The 19291-nt window shown below is 36.7% G+C and overlaps 1 protein-coding gene and 1 non-coding gene across 2 annotated transcripts; one reads left to right on the top strand and one right to left on the bottom strand.

The window, feature by feature from the left end:
- Nucleotides 1–15236: 15236 nt before the first annotated feature.
- On the bottom strand, nt 15237–15343 carry LOC118483615. The gene has a single exon (XR_004870902.1). It is a non-coding gene; the product is annotated as a small nucleolar RNA R71 (small nucleolar RNA).
- Nucleotides 15344–16380: 1037 nt separating this feature from the next.
- On the top strand, nt 16381–16992 carry LOC118482724. The gene has a single exon (XM_035978358.1). It carries the CDS (start codon nt 16381–16383, stop codon nt 16990–16992), a length of 612 nt encoding a protein of 203 aa, XP_035834251.1.
- The last annotated feature ends 2299 nt before the right edge of the window (nt 16993–19291 follow it).

Here is a 19291-nt window from a genome sequence, read left to right as displayed (position 1 = left end):
TTATATAATTCAAAAGGATTCTGCATCGCCAGATCAAAAAAAAATCTAACATCTCGATCATTAATAATATCGATGGGATCAGTAAACGTAGACATCCGGTATGACAACCGTGTAATGTTTGGAGTATCACACATCTTAGAAACATAGTTTAAAAAACTATTATATGAATGATCTGTTTCAATTTCTAAACCACGTCTCCTGGAATCGACACCGGTAACATATTCAATGTTTCCGTTAATCAAATCCCACTTCCCCCCAGTATAAACAACAAACCTGACTTTCATATTGTGAGATAATCAGCAAATACAAATTTTCTCTTAATGTTCTTTTTTAAAATTAAGTGATCTATATAAATTCAAAAACAAGGCGTCTTGAAATACATATAAAACGTCTTGAAATGGTACAAGGCGTCTCAAAAAAATAAACGAAAAAAACAAAAAAAAAAAAAACATAAAATAAGGGAAAAGAATGGCTCAAGCCGACTAAAAAGGCAAAAATGGCTCAAGACGCCCAAACACGGCTCAAGCCGACGGGAAACGTCTCGAGCCGTAATGATTAGCAGCTAGCCAGTTTCAGACGTCTTAAGCCGTCTCAAACGTCTTAGCCAAGACGTCTCAGCCGTTCAGTAACATGGCATGTTTGTCGGACACGTGGCACGATGTGGTTGGACAGCCGTCATGACGTCTAAGCAACTTCAGACGTCTCCACGAGACGCTTGACCAGGCTGTTTTCGATTGTTTGACCAAAACCATGACATTTTGGCGATTTTCCCATGTTAAAATCAACAATTATTTTTTATGAATAATGTTGTGTATTAAGAAATTTGGTTTTTATATAACATAATAGTTACCTTTTATTCTCCTTACAAATTAAAAGAATTTCATGACATTATAGACTAGTGGTATTTTGGAAGTGAGATAAGGCTTAGGGACCATTAGGTTCTAGGTTCGGTTCCCACAAGAGGGGTTTTCCCGATTTATTGAGTTTCCTACTGAATTGGTGCATATACATTATAGCCTAGTGGAGATGAATATAGTCGGATGATTCCGCTGGTGACACAATGATACTACAGTAATTCGTGATCCAAATTTTCCGTTCAAAAAATACTTTACTTAACCCAATATATAATGGGATTAATTAAAATGAGCATGAATCCATCCACCTCTAATGTTAAAGAGTAATAGAATTAAACTAACAATCGTTTAAAATAAACGAGTTAACTAATTAAACGTGTATAACCGATGCTGATTGGTTATAAAACTCTAAAAATCGAAACATTACTTATATAAGTTTGATTTCAGAACATTCTTATTTTATAAGGATTTTAGTTACATTATATACAAATTATCATGTAACTTGAATGGCGACGGCATCACAAGGGGATTTTCTAACAAATTAAAGACACAAAGAAAGAAATTATGAATTACATATAGCCTCATAAGTAGACATAAGCTAATCAAACGCAAAGTCTACATAAAGTGTGTGAATACCAAGCCGTAAGACAAAGCTAAAACATATTTGGACCTCTCTTAGAAGTCTTTAACCTTAATCTTACGTCTACACGGACTCTTACATTGGACCATGTCTTCAAATTATGTACAAATGTACAACTCTAGCAAATCCTACTTAATTCTCGCATCTAAAGTCATTTTAAGCATGCCTCTACAACTCCATAGTGAGTGAAGATTCTACTGTTGTAACTGGCAAATTTAATATTCCTAAAACTTCCCCGTGCTTTTTGTTTAAACAATAAATTCATGCAAACTGTACACATGTTTAAATGATGTTTGACGTCGACGCCGCGTTTAAATAATAAATTCATGTGAATTGTACACTTGTTTAAATGATGTTTGACGTCGATGCCACAAATTAACTAGCTGGGTAAAAAAAACAAAAAATTACTAAGGATAGAAATTGTACTTGATAATGACATGTGACTGAAAATAATAGAAGATATGACAATTTAATAGCTAGTGTTGACATGTGAATTGTGATATGTATGCCAAACTTTGTTTTCAATGCTACATGCGTAGCATGTAGGGTGACTCACTGACTCGTACGCTAGGCTCAGATGACACTCTTAAGTCTTAATGCTTTATTTGTATCTTTTGAATTCATATAACTACAGTTTAATCCTCGTCATTATCTTAGACTATGCTACATTGATAGTTGATACTTTTTTTGTTACTTGGCAGGCTTGTTAAGCTCGGTCTGTAAACAAACCAAACCCAAGTCAAGGTAATCTTGCTCGTTGCGTACTCGTTCGACTCATTTAATATACTTGTGTGTATATATAAGTTATAATTAGAAACCAAAATTTTATTAATAAAGTATGTGATTCATAAATTCTGTATTATTTGAATTTTAAAAATATTTTTTTTATATATATCAAATATGTGTCGAAAAGACGAATGTCTTGAAAACTTTATAACTAAACGAGATAATTGGAGTTTTTTTATGAGTCGACCTCGAACTTAACATTTAAGTTTGTCGACTCATTTACAACACTGAGTTAAAATAAAAATGTGCTAAAATTACACACGTATAAAAAAATAAAAGATGGTTGTGAAGAATAAAAGAACACTTTTAATTCAATTCTATGTTCATTGTTAACGTCACATGGATTCACAATGAAGATAAGTATTATGAGGTGGATATAGGCATTTGGCTTGAATACAAAACACTTATATAAACCAAGTACCATTATTAGCTACCTACCTAACTAATTAAATGAATGCAAATAGCTCTACATTATTTATCTATACTATAAAATAAACATTCTCCCTCAACTTAAACGTGGATATAACATTTGGCTTGAAACAAAATAATGTAAAACAAATATCAAACTTATCTCTAAAAATACAAATGGCTTGAAACAAAATAATAATGTAAAACAAATATCAAACTTATCTCTAAAATACAAATATTGTGTTATAGCCATGGTTGCAAAAGTCGCTAGGCGCTCTCTAGTCGGTCGACCGGGGAGTTGAGAGTACTCGACAGAGGCGGAGAGTACTCGGGGAGTACTCGGACATGTTAAATTATAAAGAAATTAGTTCTTGGAAATTAAATATATGTCTGATAACATAAATTTACTAATATTTATAATAAAATACATGAAAATGATTTTCATTATTTAATATGATAGTCATATTAATTATGTTTTATTATCTTTTTAAGTTAAACTCGGCCCGAATTGACCTACTAGATCCGATTTTGGCCGACTTTGACTGCGTTTGATCGATTCCGAGTAATTAGACGGAGTTAGAGAAAGTCGCCTCGGCAGCCTACCTTGTAGCGACTAATCGGGGAGTACTCGGCCTCGGAAACCTTGTTTTACAACCATGGTTATAGCCAAGAGCGATCCATGATAAATGATTGTTAGACTACAGGGTTTGGTTTTGAAAGTGAAGCGAGCGTAAAAGACATAAAATTATACAAAAAAAAAAGATACACAAAATAATAATAATAAAAACAGAATTATATATTTTAATTATCATATTTTGAAGATTCCAAATATGTTCAACCAAATCCGTTCGAAGGTTGTGATGCGTCTATTTGTTCAAAACTTCACGGTTCGTTTAATTGTCTCACTTCATCACTGATTTCTACATTATTTGGTTGTGTCCTCTTCATAAGATTTGCAAATTGCGTGTCCTTCATCCTCAAAAATCTTGTTTTGTAAAATAATGTACGTGTACAACGCACTTCTAACTTTATTTTTTTTTCCATAATCCTACACGGCATGCTCAAAACGCGCCATCTTTTCTGGAAAACACCAAAAATTCATTCGACATCTTTTAGTGTCGCCATTTGAGCTACATTAAAGTTTGTTCTTTTTTCATCTAACGTTGTAGCCCGTATAAATGCTTTTAGAAACACAACATATTCAGGGTAAATTCCACCCACTAGATAATATCCGTATTTGTACTCCACTTCGTTTACTAAAAAGAGGCGTTTGGTCCAACATCGTCTATATAATCATTGAAAATAGATGGTTGATTAAGAATATCTATATCATTATTTGAAGAGGTCATGCCAATGAATGCATACCAAAACCAAAGATCTTGTGATGCAACCGCTTCAAGCATCATAGTTGTTTTTTATGATGCCTAATTGTGTGTTGGCTGCGCCACTCAATTGGACAAAGTTTCCACTCCCATTTTATAGAAGGAATATTAGATTTTAATAATCCCAACTATTCGTTGTTGGCCGCTGTAACACCCAATTGCGTAATATTCAACAACACGCGGCGGAAACATTTGGGAGTCACGTTGCAAATTGTTTCACAACACATAGTTTTGTTTTATTGAGTTAGTTGTTTACATTGTCTTGTAAAATGCAAATAATATACAACAATTGTCTTGTAGGTTTTAAAGTCACTAAGACCCAAGTCCGCCCTATGTGAAGCATGCTCATAGTCAAACATAAGCTCCTGAAACATATGTGAAAATAAAACGTCAGCATAAAAATGCCTGTGAGTAACATAGATTTTGTGATAAAGATTCATGGCTTTGATTTGTTAAAGAAATGTTTAACTTTTTCAAAAGTAGCCATGAATCATAGTAAAAAAAAATGTTTTCTTTTATGAAATCATATGAAAATCAAATGATTTAAAAGAAGTAATGCAAGGTTAACTTAATAACCAAAATATGTCATGTCATGTATAAAAAGTGTCATGTCTTGTATAAAAGATGTTGTGTCTTGTATAAAAGTTTAACACGTCTTGTATAAAATAATGTCTTGCGTAAACAAAATGTCATGTGTAGAACAATGTCTTGTGTAAACCAAATTGCCATCTATAAACCAATGTCTTGTATGGTAGACAAAAAGGTCTTTGCTTAAACCATAGGAAATATTGTTTTGTATAACCAAAATGTCTTGTATAAAACAATGTTTTTGAATGAACAAAAGTATTGTTTAATCAAAGGTTTTGTTTTATAAACTATTGCTTTTATTGTGTAAATATATACAAGGATTGTTGGCGAATACATTCAAGCCCTGTCGACTGTCGGATAAACCTTTATAAGGACAAAGGTTTATTAGATGTTCATCGGATTCCGGCATTCCCAATGGATACTTCCAAACAAAACTAGGAAGCGGGAATGGGGTTGTCAAGCCTTTGGTACCATAACATACTACCGGTCGGCGGGATTAATGTTAATGAATGTATCATTGTATGTTCAATGCACCAATATGTCTTGAACAATGTAAGCGTGTCATGAAAATGTTTTGAAATAATGTACTAAGTATGCTACGTAAACATACGAAGTAAAATGTATTTGAAATCAATGTGCAAGGTACGCTAGGTAAACATACGAAGTAAAATGTCTTTGAAATCAATGTGCTAGGTATGCTAGGTAAACATATGAAGCAAAATGTTCATGAAATCAGGTACTATGTGTACTAGGTAAACAAATTATGTATAATGTCATGAAAACAAGAAAGTAACGACAGGCACATATGAATCACCCCAAAACATTTGAAAATGTAAAAGAGGGGACTATGTACTCACTTGGGATTGCGTATAAGTCTTGTATGAATGAGCAAACAAAGCTCAAGAGATCAAGGAATCAAGTGTGTCTTAACATCGGATAACTATGTTAATATGTTGGGACTTTAATCGGCAGATCGGATAGAATGAAGTCTTATAAATCAAATGAGTGTTGGAACTCATATAGAATGATTTTATAAACTCAACATTCTGATTTGGAATGATCCCTAAGTGCTTTTGACCCGTTATGACTCGTTAAAGTAGTTTACGCTACTTTAACGGGTCATTTGTGTAAATGTGTGATCGGATGGTTAAACATGTCCTATTATAAGTCTTATATGCCAAAACATGTTAAAAAATGTTGTAACATCAGTTTGTATGTCAAAAATTTGATTACATATGCTGAAAATTGATTTATGCACAAAAAGGGCATTTGGGTCATTTTTAAAGAACATAAGAACGACTTATCATAACACTAACCAAACGACGTGACCATAAGGTATAACCTTAGTAGGTTATTCCCTATACAACTAAGGTCACAATAAATGTTTGGTCGGATCCTAAGATCAAACTAACGGGTCGGATTCGAAAGTCAAAGCAGTAGTCAAGACCGCTCGACTTATGTCCCTAAATAAGCACTTAAACTAGAAGTGACGAGTTCTAACTAAGTAATAAAACTTATTTGGTATCAAAACTTGGTGTTTTGATACCTAAAAATGGTTTCATCATAAAATGCACATAATGTGCATCTTTGACCGAAATTTTGACTCGTCACTTCGAGTAGTAAACGTGGTAATCAGAAGGTGCAATCGCAAGGGATTATAACCTTCGTGATTACGATCACATTGCCAAGTTCAATTGAACTTTGACTTGACTAATTATGGTCAGAACCAAAAGTCAAACAGAAAGTCAAGATGTTTGACTTTTAGCTCAAAACAAGCTAAAATAATGAACAAGGCTAAGGAGGAGTACTTACTTGTGTTGTAAACACTATAAGAACTCGGATTGGGAGGCCTCCAAAAGATGGAAGCAAGCTCCATGAAGATGGGAGAAAGAAGTGATGAATGAGCAAAGAAATGTGAAGAATTTGGTGGGTATTTATAGTTGTTTAGAGTTCATTAGATCATTACAAGTGTCCAAGGAGATGTCATGATCTTAAGGGAGGTGTAACATGTGTCAAATGCAGGTTTAGAACTTGGGGAATACGAAATCTTGGGCTCTAAGGCTTTAAACTAGAAGCTTCCAGATTGGTGTCAAAATTTTTTTCACAGAGCACTACCAGGCGACACGCGGGGCTGAACCCCTCCCTGGCACGACCCTCGGGGCTGAACCACCTGAAAAAGTTTTATTTTTGGCAGTTTTGGTCCCTGCACTTGTTTCGTCGTGTTTTGTCACTTTTAACACCCGTTAACCTAATATTTAGGCTCTATAAAGGTGTTAAGGCATATGTAACTTGGATTTTGCCCGAAAATGTCATGGATGTCGGTTCGTTCGGTTGTACAGTTGCGTTTTTCGCTTAATTATGTCAAACGCTACAACGAACTCGAAAATGACCGAAATTTCGCAACGATTGATATTTTTGCATTCTTATCAATAAGATGCAAGATTTTAATGATTACAAAAATTTATGGATGTGTGAATATGGTTCGTATTCAAAAATACGAGAATCGGCAGACTTTCGCAGTTTGTCGAAAATAGTCCCTGAGCTTGAATAAGCATGTTTTTGCCATACCGAACCCTTCAATGTCACACCCCAACCAATGGCGGAATCATCGGAGTGGGACGAAGAAAGATTGCTCATCACACATAACGCTAATTGTGACAATAATTAAATCAAAACCGTTTTCATTTCATAATCAAATTGTCATTACAATACATGGAATTCAAATAACAATAAATAAAAGACAAATACGACAAGTTCAACATAACATAAATATTCAAATCTAGTGATTTCTCGGGCGTGTTTCTAGTCATCACCACTAGATTTCATACGATTATCATCTTCAACCTGTAACATGTTTAAAATAAAGTTCAATGCAAAAGCAAAGGCGAATATACAAGTTTTCTTACATAGCATAAAAATAAGTTTAAACAATTCCACATGGCAAGCTATTGAAACAAGATAAACAATAAAATCGGCATGTGTTTAACGAATCAAACCAAGATGAAACGCAATAAGCTCTTAACATAACCCAACGTTCACAGTCGGTGCGTTAATCCTATAGCGCTATATATGTCAAGGCTCGTACGAAGTTAATGATAAGTCTAACACAAAACGTATAACCCCAAATTTAAAGTATCAAGTAACAAGTATGCATGCATGTATAAGGAATGTTTGTGCATTCTAGAAATAAGTATAAGTGTAAGTTTCATAGTTTAACATGTTACACCCCAAAGGTGGTAAACAAAAAAGGGGGTTTCAAGTATACTCACGGCTTTGCAAGCTTCCACTTGTAAATCCGCGATGAGTTGTTGGTTGTTGGAGGATGAAGCACCAAGTCCTTATACACGAGGAAACGTAGGTGTACGAGTATTGGTTGGTAATGAAAGATTAGGGATTCGGAATCAAAGGTACACGGAAAGTAAACATATGAGAAAATAACCACTTAGTACATAATACTCGTTTTTGACACTATGAAACCCATAGGGGTTTGAATGTTTTCATGGGTTAAAGTACCCATTAGAATCATAACGACTACTAAGTTCTTAGATGGTGTAACTTAGTATTTTAACAAATAACCATTTGGTCATCATCAAAGGTTCGGTTACTATGGGTTTAAATATCCTATATAGTATATATTATATGTTTTAGTCCATTAATATATACTCGTTTTTGACACTATGAAACCCATAGGGGTTTGAATGTTTTCATGGGTTAAAGTACCCATTAGAATCATAACGACTACTAAGTTCTTAGATGGTGTAACTTAGTATTTTAACAAATAACCATTTGGTCATCATCAAAGGTTCGGTTACTATGGGTTTAAATATCCTATATAGTATATATTATATGTTTTAGTCCATTAAGTATAACAAGATTATCATAGAAGTCATGCATGAGGTAGGAAGATAAATATTTCATTTTGGAACCTCTTTTGTATTCACCAATGCACAAGTTGCCATGAGACTACAAGGATGGTCATGAATGGGTTATTATTATGGAAATGAAATACACACTATCTAAAAATGAAAACATCAAGTGATGTGTGGATTTTCAAGTAGGATAGCCCAAGCTATCCAAATAATCACACATATTCAAGTTTAAGACTTGTTCATCACTTGTGGGTTATTACCCTTTCTAAAACAGAAAATTTTGAGGCTCAAAACCTCTGGATTTACATGCTACAAACTTATTTTTAAGCACACATAATCATAGTCTTGTTTAGTGGCATAAGGACATAGGAATGTATGAAGAAAACATGAGTTTTCTTCCAAAACACGAAGATAAAAAATAAGCAGAATTTATGTGCACTTTGGACCTCAAGAATGGTGAGGTTTCACCTTAGTTTGCCAAGCAAACTTGTGAGAACCTTCCTAGAGGTTATTAAGTGTTGTAGAAGAAGAAACAAGAAGAAAATCGAAGTGGAAGTGAGTTAAAACTCACTTTTTGTTGCTGAAAGTTCCTAATGTTGATGCCGAAACTCAGCTGAGTTTGGGAGAGTTTCTGAAGTCTTTGGAGGCTTCTAAAAGTGGAATAAGGAGTGCAGAAGTGCTTATTATATAGAGAAGGGATTAGGGTTTCATTGGGTTGGGTTTTGGAAGTGTTTAGAAGGGGTTAAACCTTGAAAAGCCCACAAAACCCAACCATATGGGGCTTATTTGCGCTGACTTGGGGCTGCCATATTTTTTTATTTTTTTTAAACATTATAATGTGTAAATTTGTTAATTAAGTTATGTAATAATATGCCACAATGTTTCCCCTAACTTGTAACAAGGTATAACATGAAATAAAACATGATTTAACTAGGTAAAAAGTGTGATGTATAAGTATGTAACATGTTTGTAAGTGACAAGTATATGTCACATATTAGATGATTAATCGTTGCGTAATAAAACATATTATTACGGGTTTTTAAGTATCAACAATATAAGGACAAGTATGGACATGTATGGTTAAGTATATGTATCGTAAATAAGTATCGTATGCGTATGAATTACGAATAAGGATTCGATGTACAATGAATTCGAACGTATGAGGATGTATGAAGTATGTATAACATGAATTTAAAGAAATACTAATTTTATTTATGATCCAAGTCTCAGATTTTTCAACGATTACAACAAAAAGACGATTACAAGAATACAAGACTTTCAAAAATAGAAATACATACAACGCTTTCTAACTATGGAAAGTACGAAGAAGCAGGGCATTACATTCAAAACTTATATTTAAGTTATGTAAAGGTAATTAGGGTATGTTCAGCTTATGTTCTTGTTCTGGAGTGTACGTCGCGTTAAACTGATTACGTTTGAGTAATAGTTTACGTATTAATTCTAGAAAAGATTTTGAGAATCTGAAATTGTACAAGTATTGAAAATGTGCAAATGTCACAGTCTCCCATACTTTAGGAAATTTCATCCCAAAATTTATCTATAGGTGTCTGTTTGGATAATCAAAACTGGATGTTAAGAAAATGAGTGGGATGATATTTGGATAATCAAAACCGGATGTTAAGAAAATGAGTGGGATGATATTTAAAACAAACAATTGACACAATGACTAATCAAAGTAATTGGGTCTTTATAATGTAGCGCGAAGACATGCTTTAGCCTATAGGTGGACACTTACCCTAAGAGTTCCCAAGTAAGAGTGACTGGTCCGATCATGCGGATTTGTATGAACACTCTAGCCTTAGACAGAAAACTCAGGGTACAGGCATCTACCCTTCTGGATTGCACGTGTTCATATTATTAAAACCCAAACTTTGACGAGATTTTGAAAATTTTTGAAGGCATAAAGCCCAAAAACAAACCATCTAAGTATAGATGATTGATTTTCAAAATAAATTTGTAACTTGTGGATTTGTTTTGGTAATCACCTACGGATAGGTGAGGGTCTTGTTTTAAACACAACATAACTTGTGTTAGGGTCTTAGAAAGGTTATAGTCTAGGTCAGAAGCATTACTAATAACCTAATTTTCTATAACCATGGCGCTGATACCAATCTGTAACACCCCAATCGGGTAATATTCAACAACACGCGGCAGAAACATTGGGGAGTCACGTTACAAATTGTTTCACAACACATGGTGTCGCAACCCCCGACCCCTATCCCGGGAACGGGTGCCGCGAGATCCAGATCAGTGGTATCAGTGTTTATTAATTTGGAAGCGGAATACATCAGGACCGTAGTTAGGAAATATTTTTATCCGAGTGAAACACCAAACTTTTTATAATAATAAACCATTGGGATAAAACCCAAGTTGTTTTGATAATACATTTGTAGGGATAAACCCTAATTATTTAAAATAAAAACTCGTTTTTATTTAGGTAACTTTTATAGCCACTTTTCCTTCCTTCAGTGCTCTCCAGCTGGCTTCTATTGGTTTTCACATTTTGTTACCTGAAACGCGTTTTAAAAAGATTTTATCAGCAAGAAATACTGGCGAGTGCATCCCAGTTTAATCAAAACAGTTTTATAACTTCAGAGTATTGAGAGCGATTACAATGTTTATATCTACACAGTTACTCATTCAGTACTGTCAATCCTGACTGGTTGGTCATATTACTCATTGGCTACTCGTCGTCCAATGGTAACGTCTTTCACATTTTGTATACAAAACCCCAACATACCGGCAGTAATTGTAGAATACATAGACTGAATCACTGTTAATTATAATCTTAAAACATTTGAGGTTTTGTAAAAACAGTTTATAAAAAAGTAAGATGTACTCACAAATAGTGAGAAAAAGTGAATGTACTCACATTGTAGACTTAGGTGATGCTACTATAGCTTCCTGGTGATTCTCCTGGTTATTATCTATTAAAATTAAACAATGCACACGTGTTAGGAAAATAAGCCAAATCACATTAACGGTACAACTCGAGATAGAATTCCAATGACTGAGTCAGGAAGAGCCTTGACATGCATTATGGAATCCTAAATCAATCGAGTGTAACACGAGACAGAACTCCAACGACTGAGTCAGGCAGAGCCTTGACATGCTTTACGGAGCCGTAAATCGATCGTGTAGGGTAATAGCATGGTTATAATACTTACAACGAGGCAGAACTTCGCTTTATAGTGGGTATTATGCCCGGGTATAATAATAACTAACAGAATTTTGAGAGAGAATTTTAGATTTTGAACGAATTGAAATGAACTCGTCGACCTCTATTTATAGGCTAGATTTAAGGCGGCTCGCGGCCCGCGTAAACCTAAGCTATCTCTCTCGCAGCCCGCGAGAGAGCACGTGCCACTTATAGCTTGGTCGAGTCAAGGACTAGCCCTGTTGAGTCACCGGACACGTGGCGTAATGCCTTATCCGACAAACAAAGTCAGTCACGACCCGCGACAAACTAAGCTAAGGCAGTCGCGCCCCGCGAGCGACTCCTGAACTTTGTTTTTCTTGTCTTTGATAAGTATAAGGGTATTTCGGGCTCGTTTCTCGTATACGGGGTATATAAGGAACGTTTTTGGGTCACGTTAAGGGTTCTAAGAGGGTTGTTATACATGGTATATACAATTTTGTTTTATTGAGTTAGTTGTTTACATTGTCTTGTAGAATGCAAATAATATACAACAATTGTCTTGAAGGTTTTAAAGTCACTAAGGCCCAAGTCCGCCCTATATGAAGCATGCTCAAAGTCAAACATAAGCTCCTGAAACATATGTGAAAATAAAACGTCAGCATAAAAATTCCTGTGAGTAACATAGGTTTTGTGATGAAGATTCATGCTTTGATTTGTTAAAGAAATGTTTAACTTTTTCAAAAGTAACCATGAATCATAGTAAAAAAATGTTTTCTTTTATGAAATCATATGAAAATCAAATGATTTAAAAGAAGTAATGCAATGTTAACTTATTAACCAAAATATGTCATATCTTGTATAAAAAGTGTCATGTCTTGTATAAAAGAGGTTGTGTCTTGTATAAAAGTGTGACATGTCTTGTATAAAATAATGTCTTGCGTAAACAAAATGTCATGTGTAGAACAATGTCTTGTGTAAACCAAATTGTCATGTATAAACTAATGTCTTGTATGGTAAACAAAAAGGGCTTTGCTTAAACCATAGGAAATATTGTTTTGTATAACCAAAATGTCTTGTATAAAACAATGTTTTTGAATGAACAAAAGTATTTTTTAATCAAAGGTTTTTTTTTTTACAAACCATTGCTTTTATTGTGTAAACATATACATGGACTGTTGGCGAATACATTCAAGCCCTGTCGACTGTCGGATAAACCCTTACAAGGACAAAGGTTTATTAGATGTTCATCGGATGTTGTCATTCCCAATGGATACTTCCAAACAAAACTAGGAAGCGGGAATGGGGTTGTCAAGCCCATGGTACCATAATTGATGTGTGCAAAATGTAACATATAAATTACATCAAATGAGGCATAAAACTAACCCTTTTTTAGTACTAATGTTGGAAAAAGTGTGCTTTTGTCTTCCTTTTGAATTTACATGATCAAATGAGCTTAAACGAACAAAAGGAACAAATATACAACCAAAACCAACATAAGTACAAATAAAAGGAATAAACGTGACATGCCCGACCCCTCGACAGCATCACCAAAGCAAAAACAATACAACAGAAGACTGACCACGGGGCCATGCCCAGCCGGACACGGGGGCGTGGTCAGGAGCCTGCAGAAAAGACAAACCTGTAGAAGCTTCTACGACCACCACGGGGGCATGCCCAGCTTAACACGGGGCGTGATCAACGGAAAGATACGTAGAATCTTGCAAAATCTTGATAGTACAGATACGATGCTGACCACAGGGTCGTGCCCACTGGACACGGGGCCGTGTGGGACCCTCTGCTGACAACTGGATTTAACGAAGGAAGAGAAAAGGCTAGCCACGGGGTTTGCCCGCTGGACACGGGGCAGTGGCCAGAGCTCTGTGCAGGCTATAAATAGGGGTGCTTGGTTCTCTTCAAAGACATCCCTTCGCAAACCACTACTCTCCCACTTTGCCACCACTCCACCACCACTACAACACCAACACCAACCACCATTATCCATCATACACCTTTAGAGTGTGTAGTAGTCTCAGGATCCAAGATTGATCGTAAGGGTTCTTGCCATTCAAAGGCCATGTTTGGTTAAGCCTTTTACAACACTTGGTGAAGACAAGCATTTAATGTATTACTTTTGATTTTTATCTTTCGGCACTTTTTATTTGGTTTTGTATTAATGACTTTAATAACTAGTTTGTTATGTTGAAGGTGAATTTTCTTTATCATTTGTCCGTGGTGTCTTGGCGTTACATTACTGTATATATAAAGTAAAAGATTGCATCATTCATGTCTCTACGGTCTATATAGAAGCATGTTGGCTACCTGGTCGGGGGTTAAGGGAATGGTTTAGTAAGGTTCTTGCCTTGTTCAGTGTATAGATCCTACAAGGACCTGGTTCAAGCTTACTAGGACCTCCTTCAACACCCACTGGTATTGGATGGCGCGGGTGCGAATAGCTTGAACCCCTCATATGTAAACTACTATTAATACATTAAACCGACTACTTGGGATTGTATCCTTGCTGACTCAAACCACTTTGCCGAGGGTAACGTCACCTTCAAAAGAGGGGCCTACCACTTTTCGCATTAATAACTTAATTAATTATCTTTTAATATTCCGACCCTTTGGGATTATATCCTTGCTGACTCAAACCACTGGGTTGATGGTAACGTCACCTTCAAAAGAGAGGCCTACTACTATAACTAAGATAAGCTCATAAAATGTCCGAAAGTGCGAAAATCATCAAAGGATACATTAAAGGCGAGTTGGATCCAAATGATTTATCTTGACTATCTATTTTTATTTTTTTATTTCTGCATTTTTAGTTTTTATTTTCATGTTTCAAATCTTTTCTCAAAAATTTAGATTGATTAGACGTTGAGGATAAACCGGTACTAAAAGCTCTTGTGTCCTTGGACGACCTCGGTATCTTACCAACGCTATACTACGCTCACGATGGGTGCACTTGCCCAAGTGTGTTTTTAGTGTTAGTAGAATATCGTGTTTTATAAATTTAAAACTTGACTAATGCGTAAAATGGGCTTAAAATATCAATAAAATCATATCACACAGAACACACACCAAGTTTTTGGCGTCGTTGCCGGGGACACAAGGATTTTAAGAAAGTTTGTAATTAATGGCCTAATTATTTTTACTTATTTTTCTATTTTTTAAGATTTTTCTTAATTTTTTCAGTTTCTGCAGACTTCAGCACGGGCCTTGCCTGGTCGGACACGAGGTCGTGCCCATCAAACGTACTGGCAGTTTTTGTTTTCTGAGTTACAGAAGACTTACCACGGGGCCGTGCTGAACTCCCCAGTAACTGGGATCCAGAAAACAACCACTGAAACCACGACCACGGGCCGTGGTGAGACATCTGACCAACATTCTTTTTTGTTTTTTATCGCAGGACTTGGAACCCAGTCGCAGCACCTGAACTTTATATGCAGTGCTAAGGCTTGGCTTAACACCTTCCCAAGTGGTTCGGTAAACACTTGGGATGAGCTTGCCCAAAAGTTTCTATATAAGTATTTCCCGCCCTCTAAAACTGCTAAATTATTGACTGAAATCAATACATATTCACAAGAGAACGGAGAATCCTTGTATGAAACTTGGGAAAGATGCAAGGAGCTATTGAGGAAATGTCCTCATCATGTTCTCGCAGTGTGGCAACAAGTATCCACTTTCTATAATGGGTTGTTGCCACACACAAAACAAACACTCGACTCTAGCTCCGGGGGACTCCTAGATAATTGTCGCCCAAATGAAATTTATAATCAAATTGAGGAAATTGCTCAAAACAATTTTCAATGGCACACTCCCCAAGGTACAGAATCTATTGCCCTGGGCGCCCATAAGGTAGATGAGAACACCTCTTTACAAGCCCAAATCGAGGCCCTATCTTCAAAAATCAAAAAGTTAGAAATGGCAAAATCGGCCTCGATTATGGCTTGTGAAGGGTGTGGTGGGCCACATGAAAATTGGAGTTGTATGAAAGAAATGGATAATCAAATGGAAATGGTAAACTACATTGATAATAGACCTAGGCCACCGGGTCCCCCAACGGGCACCTACAACCAAGGATGGCGTAACCACCCTAACCTTGGTTGGAGGGAGCCTGGCAAAAATAGTAACCAACAAAACCAAAACCAATGAACAAACTTTCAACAAAAACCAAGAAATGAGTCACAAAATTTCTCTCAACAACAAGGGGGGCAGGAGAGGCTTGAAGACATTGTTTCACGCCTCATCTCCGAAACCGAAAAAAGATACTTGGATCGATTCCTACAATCGGAATCGAACTTTAGAAATCAACAAGCTAGTATTCAAAACATTGAAAAACAACTAAATTAACTAGCCCAAAATTTCTCCGAGAGGCCACAAGGTGCACTACCTAGTAATACCGAAACCAACCCAAAGGCGCAAGTACACCTCATAACACTAAGAAACTCGACCGTAGGCCCTGAGGAGGCCCCACTACCCCCATCCGACAAAAATCCACCCATTCAAACCACGACCTCGCCACCGGCCCGAAAAGAAACAACTCCTCTCGCCAAATCCCGAACCTACCAAGAACCCCTCGGTGCCCTACCCCGGTCGGTTGCTTCGCCAAAAGACCGACGAGCATTTTAAAAAATTCCTAAACTTACTAAAACAATTGTATATCAATCTTCCATTTGTGGAAGTCCTCACTCAAATGCCAAAATATTCAAAATTCATGAGAGACATCCTCACTCACAAAAGGAAGATTGAAACATTGCAATTGGTCAATTTAAGTGAAGAATGCTCCGCCGTACTACTCAACAAACTCCCACAAAAGAAAATCGACCCCGGAAGCTTCACCATCCCTTGTTCCATTGGGAGATCACCTGTACACAATGCACTAGCTGACCTTGGGGCTAGCATCAATCTCATGCCCGCATCAATGTTTGACCGACTCGGACTAGGTAAGACGAGCCCCACAAAGATGAGCATACAACTCGCCGATAGGTCTATCAAACACCCACAAGGTGTCATCGAGAATTTATTGGTAAAAGTCGGAGACTTTGTCTTCCTGGCCGACTTTGTCATACTCGACATGGAGGAAGACACCGATGTACCACTCATTCTAGGAAGACCATTCCATGCCACCGCTCACGCAATGGTGGATATGAGTGATGGGAAGTTAACATTAAGGGTTGGTGACAAAGAGATGACATTCAGGGTTGGGAAAAGAGTAGAGGACGACCCGGTCAACTACATGGATGTCATAGACTCAATCTTGGATGACGCTCTCCAACACGGGATGCGAGACATCCCACTCGGGTAACATATGACTAACTTTGGGTCTAGCCAAGGACCCTTATAAACGTGGCGCACCACGGAGGCATTCCGCGAAACTATCCGTAGTTTTAGTTTAGTGTAACTTTTATGTTTTCTAGTTTAGCTTTACTTCTTAGGAATAAAACACACTCGAAAAGGTGGAGGTTACCAAGGGAACGATAAAACCACACCCCATGCTCAAAAACAGAGCCTCCCGACAACTTATCAAGCATTACAGCAAGTTCAGCACGGGGCCGTACTCAGCCCAACACGCCGCGTGCCCAGGCTCTGCAGAAATTTGCCCAGTTCAGGTAACTGGCCACGGGGTCGTGCTCGCTAAACACGCCCCGTGGCCAGCCTTGTTTTAAATTCTGTTACTGGCGATCTAACCACGGGGTCGTGCTCGGACCAACACGGGTCGTGGCCAGACGCCCAGTAACATGAAAAATTGTTTTTCAGCACCCTTTTACACATTCAATCAACCTAAAAACTTATTTTTGGGACACATTGAGGACAATGCGTAATTTAAGTGTGGGAGGGATGCTAAAACCTTGAATCTTGCAAGTCTTAATAACAAGCCTTACACAAAACTCTATTTTAACCGCTAATCACCCCAAATATTTTTCAAAAATTTTCATTTTTTTTACTTGTCTTGGTTTAATTTGGAAATAACAAGTTCTAAAAAGGTTATATTTTTACAAGTTTACAACCGATAGCATCGTGATAAAAAGATCCATATAAGAAAATTATGAAAAGGCATGACAAATCTAATGAAAATTTGATTATATATAATTGATCACATTATAAACCCATTCCCACAACAAGTGAGTTTTGAGCCTTTATTGAGCATACAAGCATATATCTTTAAACTAAATGCTCATTTTTCGTTTCTTGTGTGAATAGCCGCTTGGTTCTTACAACTCTAGAACTTGCCATGACGATACAATCCCAGTCCTTACCAACTTAAACCCAAGTAAGTAAATGATAGAGGCATTAGGACTAACCCATTTTCCTTTCAACACCATTATTTTCCATTTTTTTATCACCTACCCAAAATCCCCCTAGTTAACCCCTTTGAGGCTAAACCTTTTTATTTCTAAACCCACAAAACAAACACCCTTTACCCTTTCTTTTTCAACCCCTTATTTTAGTAAAAAGCTCGGTTATCTTGTGACGTTTCCTATAAAAAAATGAGAGTCTTGCAATAAACAAACAAGTTCCTCAAAGAAACTTTGTTTGAATGTGCTTAGTTTGAATAAAAGTCACAAAAACAAAATGTTTTACGACGACCGACGCTTTTTACGCTTTTCGCCATTTTTAATAACCACTAACCAAAACCACCTACCCTTAGTGCAAGCCTAACCCTTCCCCAAAGTCCTCTTGATATTTACGAAGGTTTATAGTTAAAAAGGAGGAGGATTGATCGCTTGGCAAGCATATGTTAGAAGTAAATTCCATGCCGGTCTCGAGTGTTTCACAAAAATACATCTTCGGCCGAGTGTTGAGTGATCTCCCGTGAGGTATGTGAACTTGTATATAAATGGAATTTTAAAAAGGCATGTTATGCCCACATAAGTAATTTTTCTTGTAAAAGTTCTAAATAAATCATGACGAATAGAATTGTAAATAAAATAAAAATAAAACCCAATAAAAGATCTTGGATTCCCGACACTCAAGATAAGCCCAAAAACTTCTCTTCTACCTCTTCCATTTGGGTGTTTAAGCCACATATTAAAGAGTTTTGCTTGATGACAAGACAAGATTCAAGTGTGGGGGTACTTGATGTGTGCAAAATGTAATATATAAATTACATCAAATGAGGCATAAAACTAACCCTTTTTTAGTACTAATGTTGGAAAAAGTGTGCTTTTGTCTTCCTTTTGAATTTACAGGATCAAATGAGCTTAAACAAACAAAAGGAAGAAATATACAGCCAAAACCAACCTAAATACAAAGAAAAAGAATAAATGTGACATGCCCGACCCCTCGACAACATCCCAAAAGCAAAAACAAGACAACAGAAGACAGACCACGGGGCCGTGCCCAGCCGGACATGGGGGCGTGGTCAGGAGCCTGCAGAAAAGTCAAACCTGTAGAAGCTTCTACGCCCACCACGGGGCGTGCCCAGCTCAACATGGGGTGTGGTCAACGCAAAGATACGCAGAATCTTGCAAAATCTTGATAGTACAGATACGATGCTGACCACGGGGCCGTGTGGGACCGTCTGATGACAACTGCATTTAATGAAGGAAGAGAAAAGGCTGGCCACGGGGGCGTGCCTGCTGGACACTGGACCGTGGCCAGAG

Source organism: Helianthus annuus, chromosome 10 (assembly GCF_002127325.2).
Source record: "Helianthus annuus cultivar XRQ/B chromosome 10, HanXRQr2.0-SUNRISE, whole genome shotgun sequence".
NCBI lineage: Eukaryota > Viridiplantae > Streptophyta > Magnoliopsida > Asterales > Asteraceae > Helianthus > Helianthus annuus.
The sequence above is the reverse complement of the archived record's forward strand: the minus strand, read 5'-3'. Positions and strand labels throughout refer to the sequence as shown.

What these genes read in the sequence shown, in the direction of transcription:
- LOC118482724 (XM_035978358.1), top strand. Translation starts at nt 16,381, where the DNA reads ATGCCAAAATATTCAAAATTCATGAGAGACATCCTCACTCACAAAAGG.